Consider the following 24,139-nt stretch of genomic DNA (forward strand, 5'->3'; position numbering starts at 1 on the left):
GAGGGGCCGAGACAGGAGGATCTCAAGTTCATAGCCAGCCTCTTCATAAGCAAGGTACTAAGCAACTCAGTGAGGCCCTGTCTCTAATAATAGTTTAATAGGGCTGGGGTTGTGACCCAGTGGCCAAGTTCAATCCCTGGTACCCTCCACCCTGCCAAAGATACAAAGGTCTGGGAATGTGGCTCAGTGTAAGAGTGCCTCTGGGTTCAATTTCAAGTACGAAAACAAAAATAAACATAACTTTATTAATATTAAGTTGTCTTTCTTAAATATTGAATGCAAGTGTCTGACTTAAAAGAATCTTAGAGCTCACTTCCATTGGTCAGTGAGGAGTCAGGTTTGAAGTCTGTGTGAGTTATTCAAAGTCAGAGTGAGGGCACCAGAGTTGAGTACAGACAGCAGAGGGGAGAGCTGGGGCCTCTCACCTCAGGTATGGGCACCGAGATCCCGCTGAGCTCTGTCCGTCCAGGGTGTTGTCCCATGTCACCCAGTCTTGAGGAAGCTTCTTGTAAACTTGTGAGATAATGAAAGGGAGAAGACATGATTTTAGAATTACTGCGAAAGTAGTTTGTACCTTGTAGATCCTTCTGAAAAGTCTTGGGGACCTCAAGAGATACCAGGCTGATATATTTTTTTTTTTTCCCTTTTTGGAGAGCCACCACACTTAGGATATTTGTGAGTGGCTACCAAACTGCTTTATGAACTAGGTGTTTTGTTTCCAATAATCCAGTCCACTCGTCATGCTTGCTGTGTGACTGTGTGTTTCTGAGTTGCAGGAAAGTTACAGCGCCTTCCCTTCCTGGCACTCAAATAGTGAGTGTGTTCTCAGGGCACAGGAGAGGTGTCAGTATGCACGGGGACAGTTTTGAATCCAGAGTTGAACACTGATCTGCTGCTGGGATGCCTGCTAGTTCTGTTCTGACCAGCTGCCTCCAAGTGAGGCTGTGATAGATGTGAGTTGTTGAGGTGGCCTCCCCTGGAGGCACTCTCGTTTAAGGGAGAACCACAAACCAGGATTCTCTCTGAACACGCAGGGAGCTTGGCAGCTGGGCTGAGGCGGCTTCCTCAGCGCTGCCCTCGCAGTGGCATAATTAATTAAATTCAGCACACTGCCATGCGCAAAGGATCTGTGTCTCCATTTGCCTTCCAGGATCTGAGCAAGGGCTGTAGACATCTACAGCTAGAAACGCTGGAAACATAGTGCTTTCAAGTGCTTCTACTAGTCTCACCAGGAGTCCTCTTGTCAGATGTCTCCATGTGCTCTGACAGGAGTGCGGTGTGTTGTGGGGCCCTGCCGGTCACCTCTTTCATCTCAACTCCAGCCCTGGGAGATGAGGTACAGCCCCATTCCCATGCCAGGGGACTTGTGTGCACTCAGTCCAGGGCCTGGTGGTCCAGAGGGCAGTCTCCTCCAGTCTCCACTCTCCCTTTCTGCTGCCTTCTCCCTGCAACAGAAGGAAGGATATGGGGTAAAAAAAACGGGTGTGGCCTGGGCTTTTAAATTTGATAAGCAGGAGTCGGGTTTGTGGGAGACATTTGGTGGATCCTCCCCTTTCCTCCCCTTTCCATTCCCCCTCCCATCCCCTCTCCTCCCCACATCTTCCCCTTCCCTCCCTCCCTCCCTTCCTCCTTCCTTCTTTTGGTGCTGGGGGTTGAACCCAGGGCCTTGTGCATTTTGCACTGTACCAAGTGAGCAGTACGCGGTCCTCGTTTAATTTCTAATACAGAGCACACTCGGAGATGTGTACTTGTGGGAAAGAGTAGCCTGAAGTGGACTGAGTTCTCTCAGGGTCACCCAGTGGAGGCTTCTTAAAGATGAGCCCAGGGAGTAGAGGCATGGAAGACAGTATTTCCTTGCAAGAGGAAAGGCTTAGGAAAGAAAGAGCCCTGTAAAAGAGGCACCGTTTGGGAGCCAAGACATTAATGCTATCCCACCGAGTGTGGTCTTAGTGGCCGTTGAGGTTTCAGATTGTCCATGTGGTAATGATGGCTGGGCTGACATGAAATCACCAGGCCACAGAGCCTCCTTGATACTTAAAAGTGCAATGGCACAGGAGCCTGGTGGGCTCAACTGACAAGACGAGTTGTGGTCACAGGAGCTGGGGGGCCATTGGTGTTTACTGGATGCTGCTGTTGTGAACGGGCACATTTAGGTTAACACCTGATTGCCTTAGAGGTCCATGTAAGAATTGCCCATTTTAAAGAATGGTTTGTAGTCCAGAATGTATTTGTAATTTGGTCACTTAGAACTTGGGAAACATTATATAGGCCAGTCCAACAGTGATCGGATTCATTTAGGTCCCGAGTGGCTTCAACAAGACACTTTTGTGGTTTATAATAGCATGTTCTCCTGCTTGGCCTACCAGTTCCCTGAAGTCAAGATTTACTGTCCCCCACCCAAGATACTTTCATTAGCAGGTGCCACCAAATAATAGCTGTACACAGAATGCTTTGGGATGTTTCTTGCTGGGACATAACAGATTTGGGGGTGTCAGTAATACAAAGACCTAGTTAGTGTTGATGGTCAAATGCATCCTAGTCAAACCCTGTGCGTGGGTGTGACCTGAGCACTTGAACACAAGGAAGAGAGTCCCCAGAGGAGGCTCCTTTGCAGTGCAGTGCCCCCCCCCCCATGCCACCTATTCTTGCTAAGAGAGTGCCTGTTCTGGAAGGGCCCTCTCCTAGCTAACCATTCTTCACTACAAATGTGCAGTGCCAGGGAGGACACAGAACTCAAGGTTGATGGTGAAGATGTGAGTTTTCAGGATGGTAAAGCACCCCCTGCACACACACACCCCACACCTGCCTGCCCCGCAGTTGAGCTGATGGTATGGGTCCAGAGCCTTTAAGGTAGTTTCATTGAAAGGTGGCATTCATTCATTGAAAGGTGCATTCAGTAAAGGATGCACAGAAGACAGTTCATTGAAAAAATTCTGACTTTGTGTTGCTGACACCAGAACGTGGCCTTGTGCTTGTCACTTCCTGTGGCTGAACTGTGAGAGGCACTTGAGTGCACGCAGGAGTAAACACAGATCCAGGCCGTCCAGAAAGGCTTCCTGCGCTCACGGGCACTCTCTGGGATGCTGCTGCTTCAGAAATCATGGGTGTCCCCAAGTAAAGATTCGCTTTAGTTTTTATGGAATGGACTCTTGTGAAATAAAATTTGTTGTTTAAATGCAAACAAATAGACATGTTTTCCTCACGATGCCTGTTATTGAAATTTCATAGCACATTTTAATTTCAAGAAGGTGGTATTTTTTCATAAGAAGTTGTCATCTTGAAGAAGATTCCGGAAACTTGCCTGTGCCACACTTAATGCGGGAAACGCGTGGTTTTGGTTTTGGCCGGTGGTGGTTGTGGTTGCTGTGTTTGGTTTCAGTTTGAGGCAGAGATGCTGGGAGCTGCAGCCATGCCGACGGCTGCACACAGCTGGCTTGGCTGTGCGCTGGGAGCCCTGGGCTCTGAAGCAGTCGGCTGCAGATGTGAGGAAGCTCTGCCTGTCAACACAGCAACTTAGCTTGTCGCTTGTGGGGACTCCATGAAGCAACCTGGGTTGGTCAGAAGTTATTTCTCACTGATCAGCAGGGTTCACTGTCGGGATGGGATTCATTTCTTAAGGGAATGTTCCAAGTGCAGTAGGAAGCAAGGAATGCACCCTGGCCAGCTTACCATGCCCTTTTCTCTTCTTCAGGGACAACCCAGCAGCCCCCTCTTGCCCGAGTGTGGTGAGGGGAAACTAATGAAGGCCCGGGGTTTCAGGGAGGTGTCCGCCTAAATTGTGCCTTCACCAGAGCCTTTCATCCCTAGTACCTTGTGCCCAAGTCACCCCCTCACCCAAGACACACACACACACACAGTCTGCTGGGATGTCTCAGGTGCCAGGCCAGTTTGTGGACACCTTTTTGAGAACAGTTGCTGGAGAGTCTGGGCAAAACTGGGTTTGAACGCCTCATTACTGAACCATGGCCAAATTTAACATTGTCCTCCTGCTTTCTGAATTCATAAAAGGAAGTGGACAGTCCTTCTCTGGAGCATGCTGTGCTCAGTCTTGTTCATTGTGTGCCTGCCCTGTGATGGCCTCTCCTGCTCGGGCACAGTTGGCATGCCTTGTCTGGAGGATGGCCCCCAGGACTGATGGGCCGGGTAAGGACTGAGGCTCCCTCCGTCGGGGCTGCTCGTCCTGCTCTGCTGGCAGCCCGGAGAGTCTTGGCCTGGAAAGAAGGGAGGGGCAGGTGGCAGTGCTCCCAGAGCGCGTGCTCGCAGGAGCACCTTTCCTCGGAGAGTGCGAACCCGCTGGTGGCTTTCCTCCCCCTTCCCAAAGGTGTGTTTCCTCTTAGGAAAGTGCCCCTGATCCTAGAAGTACTGTCGCTCTTGCTGAGACACCTGGATTGAAGACAGTTAATTGGTCAGAAGTAATGAGTGCCTATGTGCTTTGCTGTCAGGGCATCAGAGGGCCCACAGGACGCCACGTTTATACAACATCCGAGCAAGAGAGTCTCCAGACAACACGAGGGCCCGCAGACGTCCCATTCTTGGTGATGGTCAGATCCCACACAGCCTTGGGTCCTTTTCTTTTTGGGAAACTTTGGTGTGTGTGCAGAGGAAGGAACACACACTTTGTCACTGCTCTGGTCGGAAGTCTCAGGGGCGGGCAGGGCGAGGCTGGCAGCCCTGTGGCCACTGTTTACCTGGGCAGGGCTGGAGCTGACTCTGGGAGCCTCCCGGCTGCAGTGCGCAGCACCTCCAGAGGCAGAGCGCTCACCAGCGGGCTGCTGCTGGGCGAGCCCTGAGCCCTGGGGAGCTGAGAGCGCCCTGTGGCCTTGTGGGCTAGGTAGCCGCCTCCTGCTGCTCCATGTCCAGCTCCTCCCACGTACAACCCGGCAAGCCTGGTGCCGCTTCCATCTCCATGGTTTCCAGGTCCCTTCTCCAACTTCCCCAAATGCTGCCCGCCACCCCACCCAGCTCCTCCTGTTACCACTTCATGGGTGGGAACAGCTAGCCGCGAGGCTCTTCGGACCATCCTCTTGACGGCAGAAGTGTCCACTGGCTTTCCCTCAGAGCCCTCTTGACTCATTGGAAGGGACCAAGCCTTTCCCCAAGATGGACTGTCCTTTGCCCTACACACCCCTCTCACCTGGCCTTGTCCCTCTCTGGAACTCATGACTCAGGAGCTGGCCTGTGCAGTGCCTGCCGCTCAGCAGCAGACCACCTCAGTCCTGGCCCCACTCTTCTCAGGAAGAGCTCGGTGACAGCTCTGTGCTCTTTTTGCTGTCCTGTCCCTGGCTTCTGGTGACCCCACGTGCCTGGGTCTCCTCCCAGGACAGAGCTGCACCCCACATTGCCTTTCTGTCCCGTGCTCACTTACCTCCTCGGTTGGCCTAGCACTGTGCTGAACACATGCACTCCTTGCCATCGGGGTGCATGGTGGCTTGGCAGTTAAGGCGTAGCTTGTGATGGCCCGATGTCCCAACTCAAGCAGCCCCTCAGACTCGGGCTGGGGAGGCTGGTGAACGCTGGGGGACTCTCTGTGGCCAGGCCCTTGGCCTCTGATTCTCTTTTGTGGGAACCCATGCATCAGGGTCGGCCACCCTCTGATCTTTGAGTGGCCTTTCTCTGGAGGAAACTATCCATGGTGGCTTTAATTGAAAATCTGCCTCGAGGGGTTCTTTGGCATAAAGTTCAAGCCGCTTTTTCACTGAATGGGCTGAGGCACTTTGTTTGAGCACCTGAGGGTTGGCTTAAGCATGGCAGTTTGTTGGGACCCTGCTGGGACTCGGGGTGCTCCCTGAGGCTCTTGATAGGTCGCATCCCCGTGCAGGCTGTGAAGAATCATACAGTGTCACTGTCATCTCTGAGCTTTAACAGGCCATCCTCCTCTAAAGATGGTGGCATGGGTCAGAGTAGCTGCCACTTCAGTTGTTAGACTGTACGAAGAGATGGGAGAGGCCTAGAGGACGTGCTAGTGTCTGCAGGGCCTTGGCTCCCCTCCTCTGGGGGCCTCTAGGTCCATGAGTGCTCGCAACTGGCCGTGGTGCCCCGTGGTCTGGGTGCCCTGTGGCCTGCTCTCCGGCCAGCACACCTGGAGGCTGGGTGGCGCCAGCAGAGAGGTTGCAGCTGTGTACTCAACACTGAGCCCTGTCACAAGCAGCACCCAGGCTCCCCTGTCCTCCCCGCTACACCCCAGGGAGAACAGCAGAGTCTCCTGGGTTTTCCCAGCCTCTTCTTTTCCTCGCAGACCAACTCTGATGCTGGTCCAGGCGCCCCCTTTCTTGGGCCAGCCATGCTTGTCTGTGCTGGAGGATGGAGGGTGGTCCTTGTCTGAGGCCCCCAGCCCCTCAGCTTGTGGATGGCCCAGTTGGCTCGCACCTGGGGAGCGTGTTCTCTGCAGGGCATGTCTGTGTCGATGAGGGGGTCTTTGGAAATTAGTATTACATAGTCCTCTTACCCTAGGTTTCACTTTTCAGTTTCAGTTACCGTGGTCAACCACAGTTTAAAAAAAAAACTCAAGTGGAAAATTCCAGAAATAAACTTTTCATGGATTTTTACTTGCACACTTTCCCAAGTCTTGCAAAGAACTTGCACCGTAGCATGTTGTCCTGACCTGGACACAAGTTGTCCCTTTGTCCAGCATCCCCACACTGTGTGAGCTGTTTGGCCTGAGATCAGTTGGTAGTTGTGGGGGTATCGGGTCTGTCTCCACACAGCGAGTGGCTCTGGCACCCGTGGGGAGCCTTGGGATGTCTCGTGGCAGGTGAGGAGGGCCGCCCAAGGAGGAACTGCACAGGTGTCCGCTCCTCTCTCCCTCGGGTCCCAGTGGTCACGCGTTGGAAAGCGCCCTGCACCACGTGGATTCTGTGAGCATAGTGCTGCGCACCAGTGTCAGCTGGAGATTGGCACAGACGTGACGGCTGATGGCACAATGAATATGCCACTGTCTGACTTTCCCATAGTGACTTCCAGTCTGCACCCCTGGGAGCTGGTGTGAGCTGCAGTTGCAGCGTCCCCCGGCTCCTGTGGGTCATCCCTGTCACTCATAGCTGCAGGGAGCACCGGAGCAGTTAGACGGAGGAGTGGATGTCACACTTTTAATTTCATTCTTTTCAAGGGATTACTGATGTCCATTTAATAAAACGAGATTAACCTTGTGCTGCAGGAGTGAAAGATGTCAGTCAGTATAATCTTGACAGCTCAAAAGAAGTAGTGTTCTCGGCACTCTGAGAATACTGTCCTCTTTTATTGGCCACACAGCAGTGAGTGTGTCAGCTCCTTTGAACAAGGAGAAATTCTGTGCCTCATCTATCTGTATGGAAATGAACGTTCAAGCAGCACCACAGAATCTGGCTTTGAGTCTCCAGATGTCTGTAATGAAATACCTAACAAGGCAGCAAAGCAAAAGTGAGCATTTAAAATACTTAAAACCACTGAAGGCCACCTTTCCTTGAATGTTTCAGGAAACCTCGCATCAACTCTCAGCTGGTGGCACAACAGGTGGCTCAGCAGTATGCCACTCCACCACCCCCGAAGAAGGAGAAGAAGGAGAAAGTGGAGAAACAGGACAAGGAGAAGCCTGAGAAGGAGAAGGAGATCAGTCCTAGTGTCACCAAGAAGAACACCAACAAGAAAACCAAGTGAGTCGGGGCGGGGGGTTGGGGGTGCGGCTCCGCTGGGGGGTGCTCCCTGGGGTGCACACAGCTAACGCCCCGCCTCTTCCCCAGACCAAAGTCGGACATCCTGAAAGACCCTCCTAGCGAAGCCAACAGCATACAGTCTGCCAACGCCACGGCAAAGACCAGCGAAGCGAATCACACCTCGAGGTAGGCGGGGCAGGGCCAGGCGCTGACCTTAGTCACAGTGCAGAGCCCAGGGCCGCCCTGGGGGTGGGCTGAGGAGCTGGGTGGGGACAGAGAGGAACAGGATTATGATGGGCAGAGCTCACGTGGTGGGTGGGTGGCAGGCAGCGGCAGTGGCCACTTTGGCATCCCTGGGCATCTGTGACAGGCCCCTGGAGCCCTGGTGCCAGCAGGTCCTGGTGGGGTGACAATGTGCTGGAAGCTGCTGTTAAACCACACACACCTTTCTTAACCGCTCTTCCCCTGGCATTTCAGGCCCCGGCTGAAAAACGTGGACAGGAGCACCGCACAGCAGTTGGCAGTAACGGTGGGCAACGTCACCGTCATTATCACAGACTTTAAAGAAAAGACTCGCTCCTCTTCAACGTCCTCGTCCACAGTGACCTCCAGTGCAGGGTCAGAACAGCAGAATCAGAGCAGCTCGGGGTCAGAGAGCACAGACAAGGGCTCCTCCCGCTCCTCCACGCCAAAGGGCGACATGTCGGCAGTGCAGGACGAGTCCTTCTGAGGCCGCACGTGGGGCAGTGAGGACCTCGCATCAGGGTACAGGATGCAGCCCGCCACCTGCCCGTGCGCCTGCGCCTGGAGTCTCTGTGGACGGCCACCGCCTCTCTGCAGGATGCTTCCTGCTCGCCACGGGCATCTGGCCACCCAGGAATTTCGCACCCTGACGGTTACTCGTGACACTTTTATGTATTCCATTGTTTTATATGATTTTCCTAACAATCATTTATAATTGGATGTGCTCCTGAATCTACTTTTTATATAAAAAAAATCTGCTGTGCACAATTTTCCATGTACATGACAACTGGTTTTTTGTTTTTGTTTTGTTGAGGGGGCGTTGGGAGGGGGGGGACTTTTATTTATTGTGTTCACAACTCCATCCTTTCAGCATATCCTTTAAGTTTAGTTCTTTCTTCCAGTTATACTATGTACTATCAGTTTTGATATAACTATATATATATAAATATAAAATTATATATAAAGGGTTATTTGAAACCAATCCACGGCAGTGCTGGTGCTTGATACACTGTGAAGACAACATGGAACAGTGCAGATCTGGGACAGTCCCTTCCAGAAAGTGCTGAGACTGAGTCACGGTCGGTCTCGCGTGGAGTGTCCCCCACCCACGTGGGAACCTGACTCTCATCTGTCTAACGAGTCCTGACGATAGAAAGATTCTCTATTTTTTAAACAATGTGATCTCAGAGGTAAAGACTGCTCCAGATGGCCTTCATTGGCAGGGGTAATGACAAATCACAGGTGGTGCAGTGGGGGGCTCTGTCACCCAGGAGTACCTGAAGGAGCTCCAGAATGCCACGTGTTGGCGTAAGTCACGGCCGCACGCTGACGTTGCTGTTCTGCACAAGCACCCGGCCTCACGGGCTCTCCCTGGGTCCACCCATCTTCCAGGCCCACCCTGGCCTCCACCTCCGGGGCCTGGCAGTGGGGGCTTTACAGTTGGACTTGGTTGCCTCACGTCCCCGTCACTCAGACCCTCGCCCTGCTGGTGCAGACGTGAGACTCCCTCCCTGTTCTTTCTTAAAACCTACTGTGGTTCACTCTCCTCCCGAGAGGCCCCCAGCGGAGCCCATGCTGGAGACCAGGCTCGATCCCCCAGGGCGGGGACTCTGGCGCTGCCTGCCCCGCGAGGGCCTCCCCTGGCAGAGACCCCTGGCCAGAGCGCGTGCTCCAGAGTTCTCTGTCCTCTCTTGACTGTCCTGGGGGGAGGAACAGCCACTCATCTGATCTAGGACACCATCCTCCTTGATTCACGGCCTTTGCTTGCTTTGCTTTGCTTTTGTTTGGATTTGGGGGTCTCTTCTCCCCGACTTTCCCATTCACATCCACTGAGTTGGTAGTACACCAGAGTCATTTTGGGCGTGGGAACTTGATGTTAACCTTCCTTTATTTGATCTTGCTTTAAGGACTCACGGGAGGGTGTGTGATGTAATGAAGCACCACATTTTGGTGTTAAGAACCTGGTTTCCTTAATAATAGAACTAATTTCTATCTGGAGGCAACAAGTAAAAGGAAAAAAAAAAATTTAACAGCTTGAATTGAGTAGCCAGCAGGAAAGGTTCCTCTCACATTTACATTAAAACGATGCTGTAGTCACCAATGTACCATAATTTAAATTTTGTCCTCAAAGGTATAGATTATAAAGCAGTGCCATTCGTTGCTGTGGTCCTATTCTCAAATGCATGGACAATGTTCCCTTCTTTTTAAAATAATGCTTGTATCTGGGATGCAAGCTGTGCTTATCTTTTTAAATACCTTTTTAAAGTATTTATTAATGAACCAAAGGAAATCGGGTGCTTTCTATAAGCATCAGAATATATAATACATAGTGATTTGACTATGAATTTTAAATCCACCTTTTAATATTAGTGGGATATTGCAAAGACATTCCTTCTAAAAAGTTTTAATATTCCTTTTATTACGGGTCTCAGGGAGGGTAAATTAGTCAGCCATATTTATTTTCCAGAGGTGTAAGGAATTGCTAAGTTTTTTAATTAACTTTTTTAAAAAAATTAAATGCCACCAAACTCGTGGGTTGCACTGCTTTTGGAACCAGTCAGTGTTGGCATGCACTTTGTTCACGAACACTGTGTGCTTTCGCAAATCAGTTTCATGTAAAGTGATTGGACCCCTAATGAGTGGAAAAGCTGATGATCCAGCTACTCAGAGGCTGCTCAGTGATCCATCGCCAGTGTCTTGGTTTTTTGGTTTTGCCTCCGTGATCAATTAAAGAATGGGGAGAGGTGAAGGAAGGGGTGGGGGTTGGCTTTAGGACGAGAGGGCCCAGCTTGCCGTTGGGGCAAGACGAAGGGCGGGTTGTCCAAGCACCAGATGTCACAGGGCCAGCCCGAAGCTGCCGCGTGCCTGGGGCAGCGAGGTGGTGGGTACCCCAGACCTTGAATTTCCAAAATTGGTGACATCCCTCAGGCATGATCTCTGGAAACGGGATTCCTCCCACTTCCCTCGGCTGCGGCCCGCCTGCGGTTCCTAGGCAGTGCGTCTGAACACTAGCTAGCGTAGGTGATGAGGATGTACCTTGAAAGGACCAGAAACACTCGGTATTCAGTGGCACAGAAAGCAGGTGAAAAATCAAAACAAAAAGCACAGTGTTAACGCAAGTTTCCCTTTGTTTGGACACCACACGGTCTCCCACGATCTCCCTCGCGGGCGGCAGCTGACCTGTCCGCTCTGCTTGCGTCGCGCAGTTAGGACAGAGGTCAAGACCTCCGACTCCCACTAACTATTTGAACCCAGACCTTTCCGTTCCAATCTGGATATTCAAACACAACGTCGGCAGGAGCTTCTGTGAGTCCTTCCATACGATGTTCCACCTGCCTTACCGAGACCATTCTCAGTCTACTTTTTTAAGCTACCGTATCTTAAATTATTGAAAGTTTATTAATTGCTGAATATATAATAACCTTTGCTTGTATGTAACCGAAAATGGTGTAAGAGCCGACATTTAGAGTTGGACGATGGAGCCGGACAGTTTCTAATGCGCAAGCAGTTCTGTTCTTGTGTATGACTCGTAACCTTAATTTACTGTGTAAAGATGGTTACATTATTTCCTTAGCTTTGTTTGTTGGAGACAAATAGAGAATGCTTGTTAAGTATGTCAAAACATAATCTTACCTTGTGAATTTTTGTTCATGTATTATACGAGCTCTATTTTCCATTTGCCCAGAAAGACAGCTTGTATAACGCTTTTGGAAGTTTCTGCTCTGTAAGGTCTCTAGAGCTGACGGTCTGTTAGGTTTGTTTTCTCTTCATGCTAAAGTGTCAGTTGGTGGTTTTGTGAACTGGTCAGAAATTCACAGGTCTTAAATGTTTTGGGGAAATTTATATTGGACACTGCTCTTTGTCTAGCAAATAAAAGATGTTAATATATTCCTGTTACTGGCATGTGCACGACTATGTTATTAGAAGCCACTTTATCATTTTCCTGCTTTAAATAGAAATGTCTATTTATGAATTCTGCTTGTAGTTTTTTCACAAATAAAATAGTAAAAATTTACATCGGAAATCTTTATTTCTGTGTCGCGCAGAGCGCCTGCCCTTAGGAGATGGGCTCCCCTCTGCCCCTACGGGGTGAGCCCGGGCAGGATCACCGAGGCCAGGGCCAGGGCCTCTGAGACGCAGGTGAAAATGCAGCTGAGCTGGGAAATGTGGAAGAAAGGGTGTCCAGCCCCGGGGGATGGGGCTGGGCGGGGTCACCGGCTGCTGCCCTGTTGGTTCCTTTTCAGTACTGGGGATCGAACCCAGGGGCGCCTAACCACTCACTGACCCGTGTCCCCAGCCCCCTTTTTTTTTTTTGAGACGGCGCGAGTTACCCAGGACCCCGCTAAGTCTCTTGAAGCTGGCTTTGAACTTGCAGTCCTCCTTCCCCAGCCTCTGGAGCTGGGATTATAGACGTGTGCCACCACTGTGCCCACTGGGGACCCTGATGGGGGTCCTGAGTGGCAGAGGTTCTGTTGGAAGGAAACCTTACAAGCGCTCTCCTGCCAGCTTTAGATGAGGGGTCATCTGCAAGCCCTCCCCTCGCTTTCCTGCCAGAGGCTGGCCTGGCACCAGTGCTGGACCCCCATGGTGCAGGTGTGCGTCTTAGGAGAGGGCCGGCTCCTTGCAGCCCTGGGATGGGAAAGGAGGCCTGGGCTTCTGGTCTAGTGCTTCAGTGTTGAGGGCCAGCGTCCAGGCCCCTGCTGACGTGTGGGGCCAGGTGACATGGTCAGAAAGACCTGGCTGAAGCCACGCTGACTAAAGGAAGACCCTTCTCCAGCTGCGGTGTGCATGGGCCGGTGCCAACCATTTGCTGCCACGGTCCTGTGAGTTGGCCACCTCAGCTGGGGCAGGAGGCAGGGTCAGCGTCAGGACCTGGGCCTCTCGCCCTGACCTCTCGGCAGTAGTGCAGAGAGAGCCGCTCAGAGCCTTGAGGTGGTGTCCAGGTGGAGTTGGAGCTGCCCCGTCCACTGGTGGTTGGAGGGAGATGTGCTGCCCAGCTGGGCCCTGCAGGGAAGTCCCCGACTTCCCAGAAAGGACACAGGATGGTCAGAAACAGGAGGGGGCTGGGGCTGGGCAGACCTGGGTCCGGGGGACGGCAGGGGTGGTGTGGGCCGGGCTGAGCACAGGAAGGCAGCCAGCCCCTGAGCGTGTCCCTGGTCCCAGCCATGCTCCAGGGCTGCCCCAGTACAGTGCACAGGGTGGCTGTGGTGTGTGCAGGGGGAAGGGGGCGGGACAAACGGCCCTCCCTGCAGGCAGGGACTGGTGAGCTGGACCTGCAAGGCCAGTAAGTGGCATAAAACGTCCACCCGTGGGCCATGTCCACCCTCGGGCTTGTGCCCAGCATCACGGAGCAGAGTGCTCCCTTCCAGCCGAGTCCAGACTTGCCCCCGCCCCCACACCCCGGCCACACGTTAGCCATTCCTGCCCTGGGAGAACCCACCCGAACAGCGGGGGACCCGTGAGGAATCTGGGAATGCAGTCCTCGGTCATGGACACTGGAAACCAGGGGAGTCAAGTCACTCTCAAGAGCTCAGCTTCCTGTCCAGAGCAAGGCCAGGGTGGAGGGGCCTCCGTCCAGTCCCGGCTGGAAGGGCAGTCCCCAGCCCCAGACCCCAAGGCCCTGTGGACAAGGCCCTGCCCAGGCTGGCCCCCCGCTCTGTCGGCCCCAGAAGTCACCACAGGACACAGAGGGATGTTGTTCAGGTGGTCGGAGCCCCAGGCCCACCTCAGGCCCCCAGGAGTGTGTCCCTGGCCTCTGCTCAGGACTCAGGACCCCGCAGTGGGTGGTGGCTCCAACAGTCTCTGGAGCCCGTTCTTCCCATTTCCCCCGCCCCCACCCCGCACTTTGATTCTGATGCTTTATTGATACCACCAGAGATGAAAAGCGTTTTGGGATTGTCTTAGGCTGTGGCCCAGAGAAAGAAAGGAGCAAATCTGTTCGGGCCACATGCAAAACGAAATCCCGTGGGGTTTTTGTTTTTAATGTTTTTTACTTGTTGACGGACCTTTATTTCATTTATCTATAAGCAGTGCTGAGAGTTGAACTCAGTGCCTCACACAGGCCAGGCAAGCGCTCTGCCACTGAGTCCCAGCTCCCAGCCCAATCCTGTCATATTTTTTGACAGATACTTGAGGTTTCTGCGTTTACAAGCAACATGGGGACGAATGTTTTGTTTCAGTGATGTTTACTGTCTCTCTTATTTTTTGCAGTGTACGGAGTCGGTGGGAGAACTCATTATCCCTGGTCGCCCGCCACTGTCTCAGTGTTAGCAAGCCTTAGTTCACGCTTAGCAATCCTAGTCCCTGTTGTTAATTGAGAAGAGGATTTTCTCGTGCCCCTGCACAAATCCCCAAGCCCCCAGGAAAGAGACGGTGGAGCTACCGCCTCTGGATGAGCCACCAACAGTCTGCAGAGTGGACGCTGGACAAGGGGCACCTGTGCAGCCTATATCCTGCCATTACGGTGGCCCAGGGGTGGAGCGAGGCAGTTACAAAGGGACGCCCGCTGGCCTGTGCACAGAGGGACGTGCCCACTTAGAGGGGTCGGCAGGAGACCGCCCACTGGCCACAGGGGTGACAGTCTGAAAAACTGATACATGATGCCGTGAAGTCCAGGGGACGCCTGCTGCCCGGATCTCGGTGGCAGCACCCACGGAGCCTGGGGACAGATCGGGTAATGGGAGGGACAGGAGCCGGGCGGCCCCCACTCACCCTGGAGCAGGCGGCCCATCGCCAGGCCACCAGGCAGGGGGCCACTTCTGGGGGCTGCTAAGAGGGGACAGCCGGGCACATCGCTCCTCCTAGAGGCAGAAATGTGCCCCCGGGAAGAGGTGCCACACAGAGAGGGTGTGCTGGGGCCGAGTGGTGCAGGACCTCCCTGTGACCGCTGTACCTTCCCAGCCCTGTGACAGTTCTGCGGAACGCGGAGGGGCGTCCCCAGAGCCCGACTTACCTTAGCAACAAGGGAGGCAGCTTTATGGGTTCTGTCTCCGTCCCTTACGTGTATCGACTCATGGAACCCCACAGTGAGATCAGCAGGCCGCTGCATGGACAGGACTTTCACAGTTTCAAGTGGTTGAAAATCTTTATTTAATATTTAAATTTTTTTGTTGTTGTTGTTTTGGTGCCGGGGATTGAACCCCAGGGCACTTGACCACTGAGCGACATCTCCACCCCTTTTTGAGACAGGTTCTTGTCAGCAGTTGCTTACGGCCTTGCTGAGTCGCTGAGGCTGGCCTCGAACTTGCAATCCTCCCGCCTCAGCCTGCCAAGTAGTTGGGATGACAGGCGTGCGCACTGTGCCCGGCGTGAGTGGCTGAAAATGTTTTTAAAGAATAATAGGTGTGATTCGTGAAAATCATATGACATTCAGATTTTAATGCCTGCACATCGTTTTATTGGAACGGTGATTGAAAAGTCTATGAAAGAGACGCACTTGACTCTCTTTGCTATGGTGGTGACACGTGAGTACCTTCTACCGACAGATACGACTTGGAGCAAGGCTTTAGTGAGCAGAGCGAGGGGCTTGTAGTTGAAGCCTACTAGGTACGAATGACGTTTCTGATTCTGAGCTAACCATGGAGCCTCTCTGAACCCCGTCTCTTTCTCTGTAGAATGGTAATTTGTAAGACTTTGAGCTGATAAATTCCTGCCTCCTGGTGGGTACACGGAAACTTCTTGCCCTGGGGGAACTCTGGTATCCTGCAATCTGCATTTCCCACGGAGGGGCCCCTTGGGAACCAGGGGAGCTTGCCAGGTGATAGCTCATTTGGCATCCTGGGCCTCACGGGACTGACGGGGGCCAATCTCAGGCACCAAACACGACCTGGCTGCAGAACGGAAGGTTGGGCATCCGGACCGCAGACCCAAACACAGCGTGGCTTTGGTTTTGGCGTCCCTGGGAAGCCAGAGCGTCACCAGGTCAGGGGCCCTGACACTGGTACTTCATAGCTATGCCTGGGACTCTGGGCGGCCGCTGGGGCTGGCTCAGGCTGGCTCCTTCCCTGGGTTATCTCAGCTCTGTTATTCAGATGTGGCGTCTCCTCTCACCTTCCTGTGGCTGCTCTTTGGTGCTCTGTCATCTCTTGGGGGTCTTGTTCTTCTTGGAAAGAGAGTTCCTGGTGACTCGTCTTCAGTTGTGCCTCCCAGAAGATGTTGGCATCCCCACCCCAGGGCCCGTGAACGTGCCCTTCTCAGAAATAGGCTCTTTGGGATGAGCAGGTTAAGATGAGGTTATTAGGGTGGCTCCTGATCCGGTAGGACTGTGTCCTCGTAATAAGGGACACTGGATACAGGGACACGCACAGGGAGACTGCTATGTGAAGGTGAAGGCAGAGGTCTGGGCAGGGACTCCAAAATCACCAGCCACCCCAGACCCCAGGAGGGCGGCCTGGCATGGACTCCCCGTCAGAGCCTGCGGGAGGGACTCTGTGGCATGGACCTGCAGTGTCCCACGAAGGCCCCTGTGCCCAGGGCTGCAGCCTGTCGGGAGGTGGGGCTTTGGGAGGTGAGTGGATTACAGGGTTTCGACCTCCTAGGTGGATTCATTCACTGGTGCTGGAGGTGGGTGGAGCCTGGGAGGCGGGCGTGGCCGACGGAGTGGGCGTGGCCTTGGAGGTGGGTGTGGGTGAGGAAGTGGGCGTGGCCTTGGAGGTGGGCGTGGCATTGGGGACGAGTGGGCGTGGCCTAGGAGGCGGTTGTGTCATTGGAGGTGGGCGTGGGTGGCCTAGGAGGTGGGCGTGGCCTAGGGTGGGCGTGGCCGAGGAGATGGGTGTGGCCAAGGTGGTGGGCGTGGCCTTAGAGGTGAGCGAGGGAGTGGGCGTGGCCGAGGAGGTGGGTCACTGGGCTGTGCCCGGGAAGGCTCCACTCACCTGGCCTCCCCTCTCTGCTTCCTGGCTGCCGAGGACTGCGTGGGCCTCCCTCCCCACGCCTCCGCCATGATGCTCGGCCTCGCTGACCCCGGACAGGGGGACCGGCCAACGGTGGACTCCGAAGCCGTGAGCCAAAGGAAGCCTTTCTTCCTCCACATTGTTTCCTCGGGTGTTTCCCCAGCGATGAAACCCTCTCTCCCACGAGAAGGACCCTGCACCCGCTGCGCTGGATGTCCCTTGGTGAGCCACCCCGTGGTGGCAGCTCTGGGGATGGCCACCTCTGCCTTTCACGGCTGAGCGTCCCCTGTCTGCTGTCCTGTTCCGGCTTTCCCACGCTATTTTCTGTTGGGCTCATTTCCTCTGCGTTACACCCTCTGCTTTCGTTCCTCTCTGCAATGCGTTCTCTCGTGGCCCTGAGAGAATGGAGGCTGTACCTATGTGGAGCCGTCTTTGCCCGGGCTGGCCCCTGGGATGGTTGAGGTTCTGGTTAGTCTGTGCCCCGGGCTTTGCTCAGGTCTCTGGAAACCTCCTGTTGAAGGATGGAGGAGGAGAAGAAGCACCAACACCAAGCCCCAAGTGGGCAGCTCTGGAGGATTTGCTGGGCTGAGCTGGGAACCCAAATGCAAATGTCTGTGGGTGTCTGGCCTCCATTGTGCGGAGCCTCAAGGCCTCCCAGGGCTGCTTCTCCAGGCATGAAGCTGCCCAGCAGTGGGCGGGGAGGACAGGGCAGGAGCACAGAGCCGCCTTCTCCTTCTTGGACAGCTTCCAACCAGTCCTGGCTTTCTCCTGGCCACCCTTGACCTCCCTTTTGGAATTACAAGAGCCATCAGTTCCTGGCCTCTTGGAAGATTTGGTTTCTTCTTGGTTTTCACAGGTTGGCTCAGGACCGGGCTCTCTCTGGTCAGGGCCATCTGTTCTCCATCTTGTTCTTTTTATCTCCTTCCATTTTCCACAAAGCTGTGGTTATTTTGCAGTAGGGGAGGTTCACCTTTATCTCAGGTCTGTTTATAAGACTGTGGTTCACCCAGCAGAACAGCTGGCTGGGATGCGCCTGCAGGGCATGGCAGACCCAGGGTGGAAGGGCAAGTGTGACCTCCCGGTCAGGAGCAGGGCAGGGGTGTCCACCTTGCTGTTCCTCCTCACCTCGGTCCTGGGCCTCCAGCCAGGGCTTAGTTCAGAAAATGAGATAAGAGGTGTGTGGCCCGGAAGGGAAGGAGTGACATTTACAGATGACGCAATCTCGTCTATAGCAAATCCAAACGATGCTGCTCCCCAAACCAGGTCTCAATGACCAGGTTCCGGAAGTTTGCATGCGAAAAGATCAATGTACAAAATCAATCGTCTTTCTGTACACTTGCAATGAGCCATCGGAAAATGAAACTTAGAAAACAATTCCATCCCGTAATAGCATCCTAAAGAACAAAACAGGAACAATTTTAAGAAAAAGAATTGCCCTAAAGTGGTCAGAAGAAATAAGGCAGAGACACCCCGAGTCCATGGGCCAGCGACTCCCTGATGGCCGATGTTCCTCAGTGGATCTGCAGGCTCAGTGTAACCCCTGTCAGGATCCCAGGTGGCCTCTGTGCAGAAATTGACAGGCAATCCTAATATTCACGTGGAAACGCAAGGGACCCGGCGTAGCCAAAAGCATCTTGAAAAAGAACGCAGTTAAAGGTCCACGTTTCCTGGTTTGAAAACTTCATGCAGAACAGCAGTAATCAGGGTGCCTACGATGGTGCCATCTGGGTCGACGTGTTGGTCGGTGGGACAGAATCCAAAGTCCAGAAATAAATCCTCACGTACACGGTCCATTGATTTTCGACAGGGAAGGCCAAAGCCATTAAACAGGGAAAAGAAGTCTTTTTTTTTGACAGATTTTGCTGGGACCACAGTAGAACCACATGCAAAATAATGGAAATAGACCCCTACTTCATACTAAGTGCAAAATAACTCAAAAGACCTCGCTGCAAGAGCTACAAACATAGAACGCTTAGAAGAAAACCTGCAGCTGTATCTTCGTCCCTTTGAGGTGGCAAGCTTTCTTACGTGAGGCCAAAGGCAACCAAGGGACTGGGAATGCTTCGGACGCCATAAGATGGAAAGCTTTTGCACTTGAACAACAGAGCGAGGAGACTTGGGTTGCTAAGGATGGTTGCTGTGGTCTGGACAGAGTGGTCCCAGCCTCCTGTGAGTGCAGGAAATCGGCAGAGGGGAGAGGACTGGACTGTGAGGGCCGAAACCCAGTCCATCCACCCCAGGTGACTGGAAGGACCCGTGGTGCTGTGGGCAGGTGGGCCTGGCTGGAGGAGGTGGCCACTGGGGGCTGCCCTGGAGGGTGCATCTTCCTGCGGCCCCTTCCCCTCTCTCTCTGCTTCCTGGCTGCCATGAGCTGAGCAGCTGTCCTCAGCTGCCCCCGCCCCCCATGATGTCCTGCCTCACTCAGGCCCAGGGCCGTGGAGTCGGCCGTCTATGGACTGAGACCTCTGAAACCTACCGCGAGCCAAAATACACCTTCCCTCCTCTAAATCGTTCTCGTTGGGTATTTTGATGAAAAAAAAGCTGATTAAAACTATAATGTAAAATGGTCCGGCCACTCTGGAAGGCAGTCGGGGACTATTCTCAAAAGTTAACCGTAGAATTACCGTGGAACTCAGAAACTCCGGGATTCGCAACCCAAAAAGACGAAAACCTAAAAATGTGATTCATGAGGGTCCCAAAGTGAAAACTCCGATCTCCCTCAACCGATGAATGAGTCAATAAAATGAAATCTTTGCCCGATTATTTCCAGTGTGGACCGTAACGAGAAGGAAGCCCCAAGACAATGCCGTGTGTCTACACTTGCAGGAATCCAGATGCAGAGTTCCCACGGCGGGGTTTTATTTTATGGGACGTCTACAATGGCAGAGTCAGTAGTAGTGTGCCGGTCGTAGCTTGGGGCCTGGGAAGAGGTCAAAGAGAAATGGAGAGAGCTGCCCAGAGAAGCTCAGGGGCAGCGTGTTCAGGGTGAGCTGATTGGGTGACCGCGGTTCTGCCCTGGGGTGTACTAAAAGCCACCAAGTTGACTTTAATGTATGAATTGCAGGATCTGTGAATCACCGACTGGTTAAGTCTGTTATTATTATCTTTTTTTGCAGGGGGTAAACAGGATTGAACCCTGGGGCACTCGACTGCTAAGCCGCATCCCAGCCCTATTTTGTGTTTTATTTAGAGACAGGGTCTCTCACTGAGTTGCTTAGGGCCTCACTAAGTTGCTGAGGCTGGCTTTGAACTTGTGAGCCTCCTGCCTCAGCCTCCCAAGCTGCTGGGATTACAGGCTCAAGCCACCACACCCGGCTGTTGTTATTATCTCTTTAAAGCCCCATTTTATCTGCTGCCCTGGCTTCTGGGCCTCTGTGGGAATCCTTGATGCCAATTTTTGGGGAGGTTGGGCTGTGCCTTACAACTCGACCTAAGGACGCTCTGGATTCTAATGGAGGAGGTCAGGGTCAGGGACATTTGGTCAGGCAGATTCGAGTGGACTCCGGCCCACCTGTCACTGATTGGCTGCATAGTCTTGGATGAGGAGCTTAATCTCTTTGGCCTCAGTTTCCCAGGGCAGGATTAGTAGTAGGACCACAGGAAGAGGTGCTGTGTTCATGGGCAGAGCCCTGTTACGTGGACATCCTTTTCTCCCATCTTCTGCCCAAGCAGAAGGTGTGAAATCAAGCAGCTTGAGCCAATGGGAGGCATGGATTGGCTTGTATTGACTGTGAAATCTGGGGACAGCTTCAGGCGTGGCTGGATTCAGGGGCTCAACCAATGTCCTCCCCTCCCGTTTCCTTTGCTTGCTCCGCGTTCGTGGTCAGAAGACCCTGAACCAGACGGCCTGGATCGGCGCGTCTTACCCGTCACGTGATGTTGGGTGAGTTCCTTAATCTTTCCAACGCTGCGCTTTCTTCATCTTTCCCGAGTGCTGGTGGTTTCCAGAGTGCTGATCTCAGCTCGGAGGAGTGTCTTGGGAATCCAACAAGGTGATGGGCTTTGAGAGTCCGCCCGGTCCGTGCTGGGTACGTTTTGTCGTGATCATTACTAGCATTGACTTTATGATGGACCTGCTGTCTGGACCATCCATCAGGGAAAGACTTGATTCTTGGTATCCCTAGTGCACAGAGATTAAAAAAAAAAAAAACAAGCAGAAAGCGTGATCTTGACCCACCAAGTGCAAGTCCCAGGGGCCATGTGCCTGTCCTCTGAACACAGATCTAGGATGGTCTCCTCCTGCATCAAGGACCTGCCTCACCAGGAACTGGCCACCGTCGTGACAGCCTGGTGAGATGCCAGCAGGCGGCGGAGGGGCCAGGCAGACAGACCCAGGGCCCTCTGCACCCACCGGTGAGGCTTGGGGGGCAGGGAGGGGCGTGGCCACCGCTGGAGGCCTGCAGGACCAGGCCAGGCCTGTCCAGCTCCTGAGGCTGAGGGGTACCCGCGGCCCAACTGTCCCTGGAGCTGGAGCAAGCGCCTGGGCCTGGTTGGAACAGCCACCGCGGCCCTGTGACTCCCGCTGTGGGGCCAGAACTTGAGACCCTTTTACGTTCACAGTCAGGACCACATGTGGAAAAGATGGGGGTCTTTTCTGTTCTGGAAGGAAAAGAAAAGGCATCAGCCCCCCATTCGGGGTGGTGGGAGGTCTGAGGTGGTTTCCGGGCAGCCTGCACCCTCCACCTGTCGGGGAGGTGCGCTCCGTCTGGGGTCTCCCGGAACGAGGAGAGGTCCTGCTCAGCCCGCTGGGGTCTGTGTCCCCAAATAGGGGGCTCCAGGAGTCGTCCTGAGAAGATGGGAAACAGCGCTCGGGGACCTGTGGTCAGCCTGTGCCGGTGTGCGGGGTGGGGCTGGGGTGGGCCGGGGCTCAGGCAAGTGGCTTCCCACTGGGGCTGTGCCGGGAGGACCTGCTCCAGGCTGCTGGCCCTGGCTGTGGCTGCCCTCTGCCCTGAGTCCCCACATCCTCTTGCCTTTTCAGGTGTCCCCTGGGCGTAAGGACCCCAGTCCTGTGGGCTTGGAGTCAGCTAACGACCTGCTGTGAACTGCTTCGGTAAAGAGCCCGTCTCCCAACGAGGCCACCTTGGGGGCCTGGGCCAGCGCTCCACCTGAGTGCGGCCACCGTCCCTCCCACGGCACCGCCCTTCTCCTGGCCCTTCTCCTGGCCCTTCTCCTGGCCCTTCCACGGCCCCTCCCAGGGATCTTGTCACTGTCCCTCCCACAACACACCCATGGCCCCTCCCACGGACCCACCCACAGCCCCTCCCACTGTCCCTCCCACGGCCCCTCCCGCGGCCCCTCCCACGGCCCCTCCCTCAGCAGAGCGGCTCAGCTCTCTTCCCTGCGCTGGGTTGGGGGGGAAGGTCACTGGATCCCTCTGGCTCTCCAGGAGGAGGCTGAGGAAGAGGAGACTGGCGTGGCCAGGTCCAGCCCTTGTTTGGCAGCTGAGTGTCCAAATGGTCTGAACAAGGAAACCACTGACCCAGTTGTGGCCCGTCTTGTAGCCAGGGGAGCCGAGGTCCCGGGCGGAGGCCACACAGCGGGGACAGGTGGCGCTGGCCGTGGGCTGTGGCTCTGCAGCTCCTTGCTCAGTGCCTGGTGTTGGGGGGAGGGACACCTGCTTCCAAAGCGCTGGCCGAGGAGCTGGCTAGGAGGGCAGAAGGTCTGTGCTCTCCCGGAAGTGGCCAGGGGGGGCCTCGGAAGGGGCAGCAGCCTCCTGGTCATCCACACCCCTGGAGCAGGTCGCCGGAGGGGACGGCAGGTGCAGAGAGGGAGTCAGGCCCTCAGGAGGCCAAGCTACTTCTGGGGCTGAGATTGATACCACTGTTTACATTCACACTTCACATTCACACTTCCATGTCCCCAAGTGCTGCTCTGCTTTCCTGGACTCCATTCTCCATAACGGCCCCCATTCCATTTATCTTCCCACACTGAGGACCTACAAGATGACCTGGCGTCCACTGGGGTGGACAGACCCAGGGCTTTGCTGTGTGGCCTCAGCAGGACCCAGGGCTCGGGCTTCGAATCAGAGCCAAGTTCAGGTGCCGGGTTCACCCCAGCTGGCTGTGGGACGTGGCACCTCGTGGAGGGTCCCCAAGTGTGACACACCTCAGCCAAGATGGCACGCAGCAGCCACCTCCCAGGGCAGGAAGGGCAGGGCCTGAGCAAGCCTCGACTGGGCGGGTCTGTCCACTGGCTTGAGATCCAGCCTCACGTGGAGGCGTGGGAGCTCCGGGTGCCCCGCCTGCTGGACTGGGTTCTGTTCCAGCCACGGCCCTTCCCAGGAGCTGAGGGTGACAGAGGCTGTTAATCTTCACACTTCTATTTTCTTTTGTTGTTGTTACTAGAGATTGAACTCAGGGACACTTGACCATTGAGCCCTACCCCCAGCCCTGTTTAGTATTTTATTTAGAGACAGGGTCTCACTGAGTTGCTTAGGGCCTCGCTGTTACTGAGGCTGGCTTTCAACTCACGATCCTCCTATCTCGGCCTCCCGAGCTGCTGGGATGACAGGCGCGCGCCTCCGCGCCTGGCCTCTTTGCACTCCTTGTATGTCATCAAAGGGATCAACTCCCTGAGTTTACCTGGAACAAAACCCAGCAACTAACAGAAAGAAAAAAAAAATTAACCCCAAACAAAACAGATCACCGTTGCCTCTGGAAGGACCCGATTCCCCGGCTCCCAGGTGCAGGGCACAATCCTGGGCCTTCCCCTGCCTCTCTCCAGTCCTCAGAGCTAAGAGCAGAAACGAGTGCTGCCAGAGGGCACAGGCCTGGCCTCAGGTCACGCAGTGTCCAGATCCTACAAGGGGGTGGGGTGGGGGACGAATCCCAGGGCTTCAGAAAAGTCCCAGAAGCCCCTCTGGGGACGTCCTCTGTCGGGACTGGAAATGTGGCTGCTGCGTTTAATCACTGTGCCTGTGCGGGTCCCCCGGGGTACCCAGGAGGCCCAGATGGCCACCGCTCAGAGATGACCAGCTACCAAGGGCAGAGTCCCTCAGGCAGAGCTCCAGGGTCCAAGGGTCACCTGTCACGGCCCTGGGAGGAGGCCCCAGCAGTGCCCCGCAGGCTCTGGGAGCTGTGGCCAGCACCGGGACCTGCCTTGCCCGTGGCTCTGGGCCACCCGGGGCAGCTGGGCTCCAGGCCCTGGGGTGAAGGGTGCTTCTTCCTCCTGGAATCCGAGGCTGTGCAGAGAGCGCCTCCCGGGGACCAAGGTCCACGTCCCGCCCCAGGGGCACAGGCGAAGCCCGTGCTGCCCACGCACCTGCACTCTGGGCCACAGGAGCCCGATGGCCATACCCACACCAGGGACAGGAACGTGCAGGGCATTTCCCGCCATGCACAGGCCATCTGGTCCTGCCATGGTGGGCAAGGGCCTTGCTGC

At 54.6% G+C, this 24,139-nt stretch overlaps 1 protein-coding gene across 1 annotated transcript in view; it reads left to right on the forward strand.

The window, feature by feature from the left end:
• Rybp (RING1 and YY1 binding protein) overlaps positions 1–11,886 on the forward strand; it is a 70,444-nt gene extending 58,558 nt beyond the window's left edge. Inside the window, exons 3-5 of the mRNA XM_078033588.1 lie at positions 7,452–7,628; positions 7,716–7,814; positions 8,106–11,886. Coding sequence (XP_077889714.1) covers positions 7,452–7,628; positions 7,716–7,814; positions 8,106–8,358 — 529 coding nt within the window. The 3' untranslated portion in view covers positions 8,359–11,886. The remainder of the gene's footprint in view (positions 1–7,451; positions 7,629–7,715; positions 7,815–8,105) is intronic.
• Positions 11,887–24,139: the final 12,253 nt, after the last annotated feature.

This window comes from Ictidomys tridecemlineatus, chromosome 16 (genome assembly GCF_052094955.1).
Source record: "Ictidomys tridecemlineatus isolate mIctTri1 chromosome 16, mIctTri1.hap1, whole genome shotgun sequence".
Lineage (NCBI taxonomy): Eukaryota > Metazoa > Chordata > Mammalia > Rodentia > Sciuridae > Ictidomys > Ictidomys tridecemlineatus.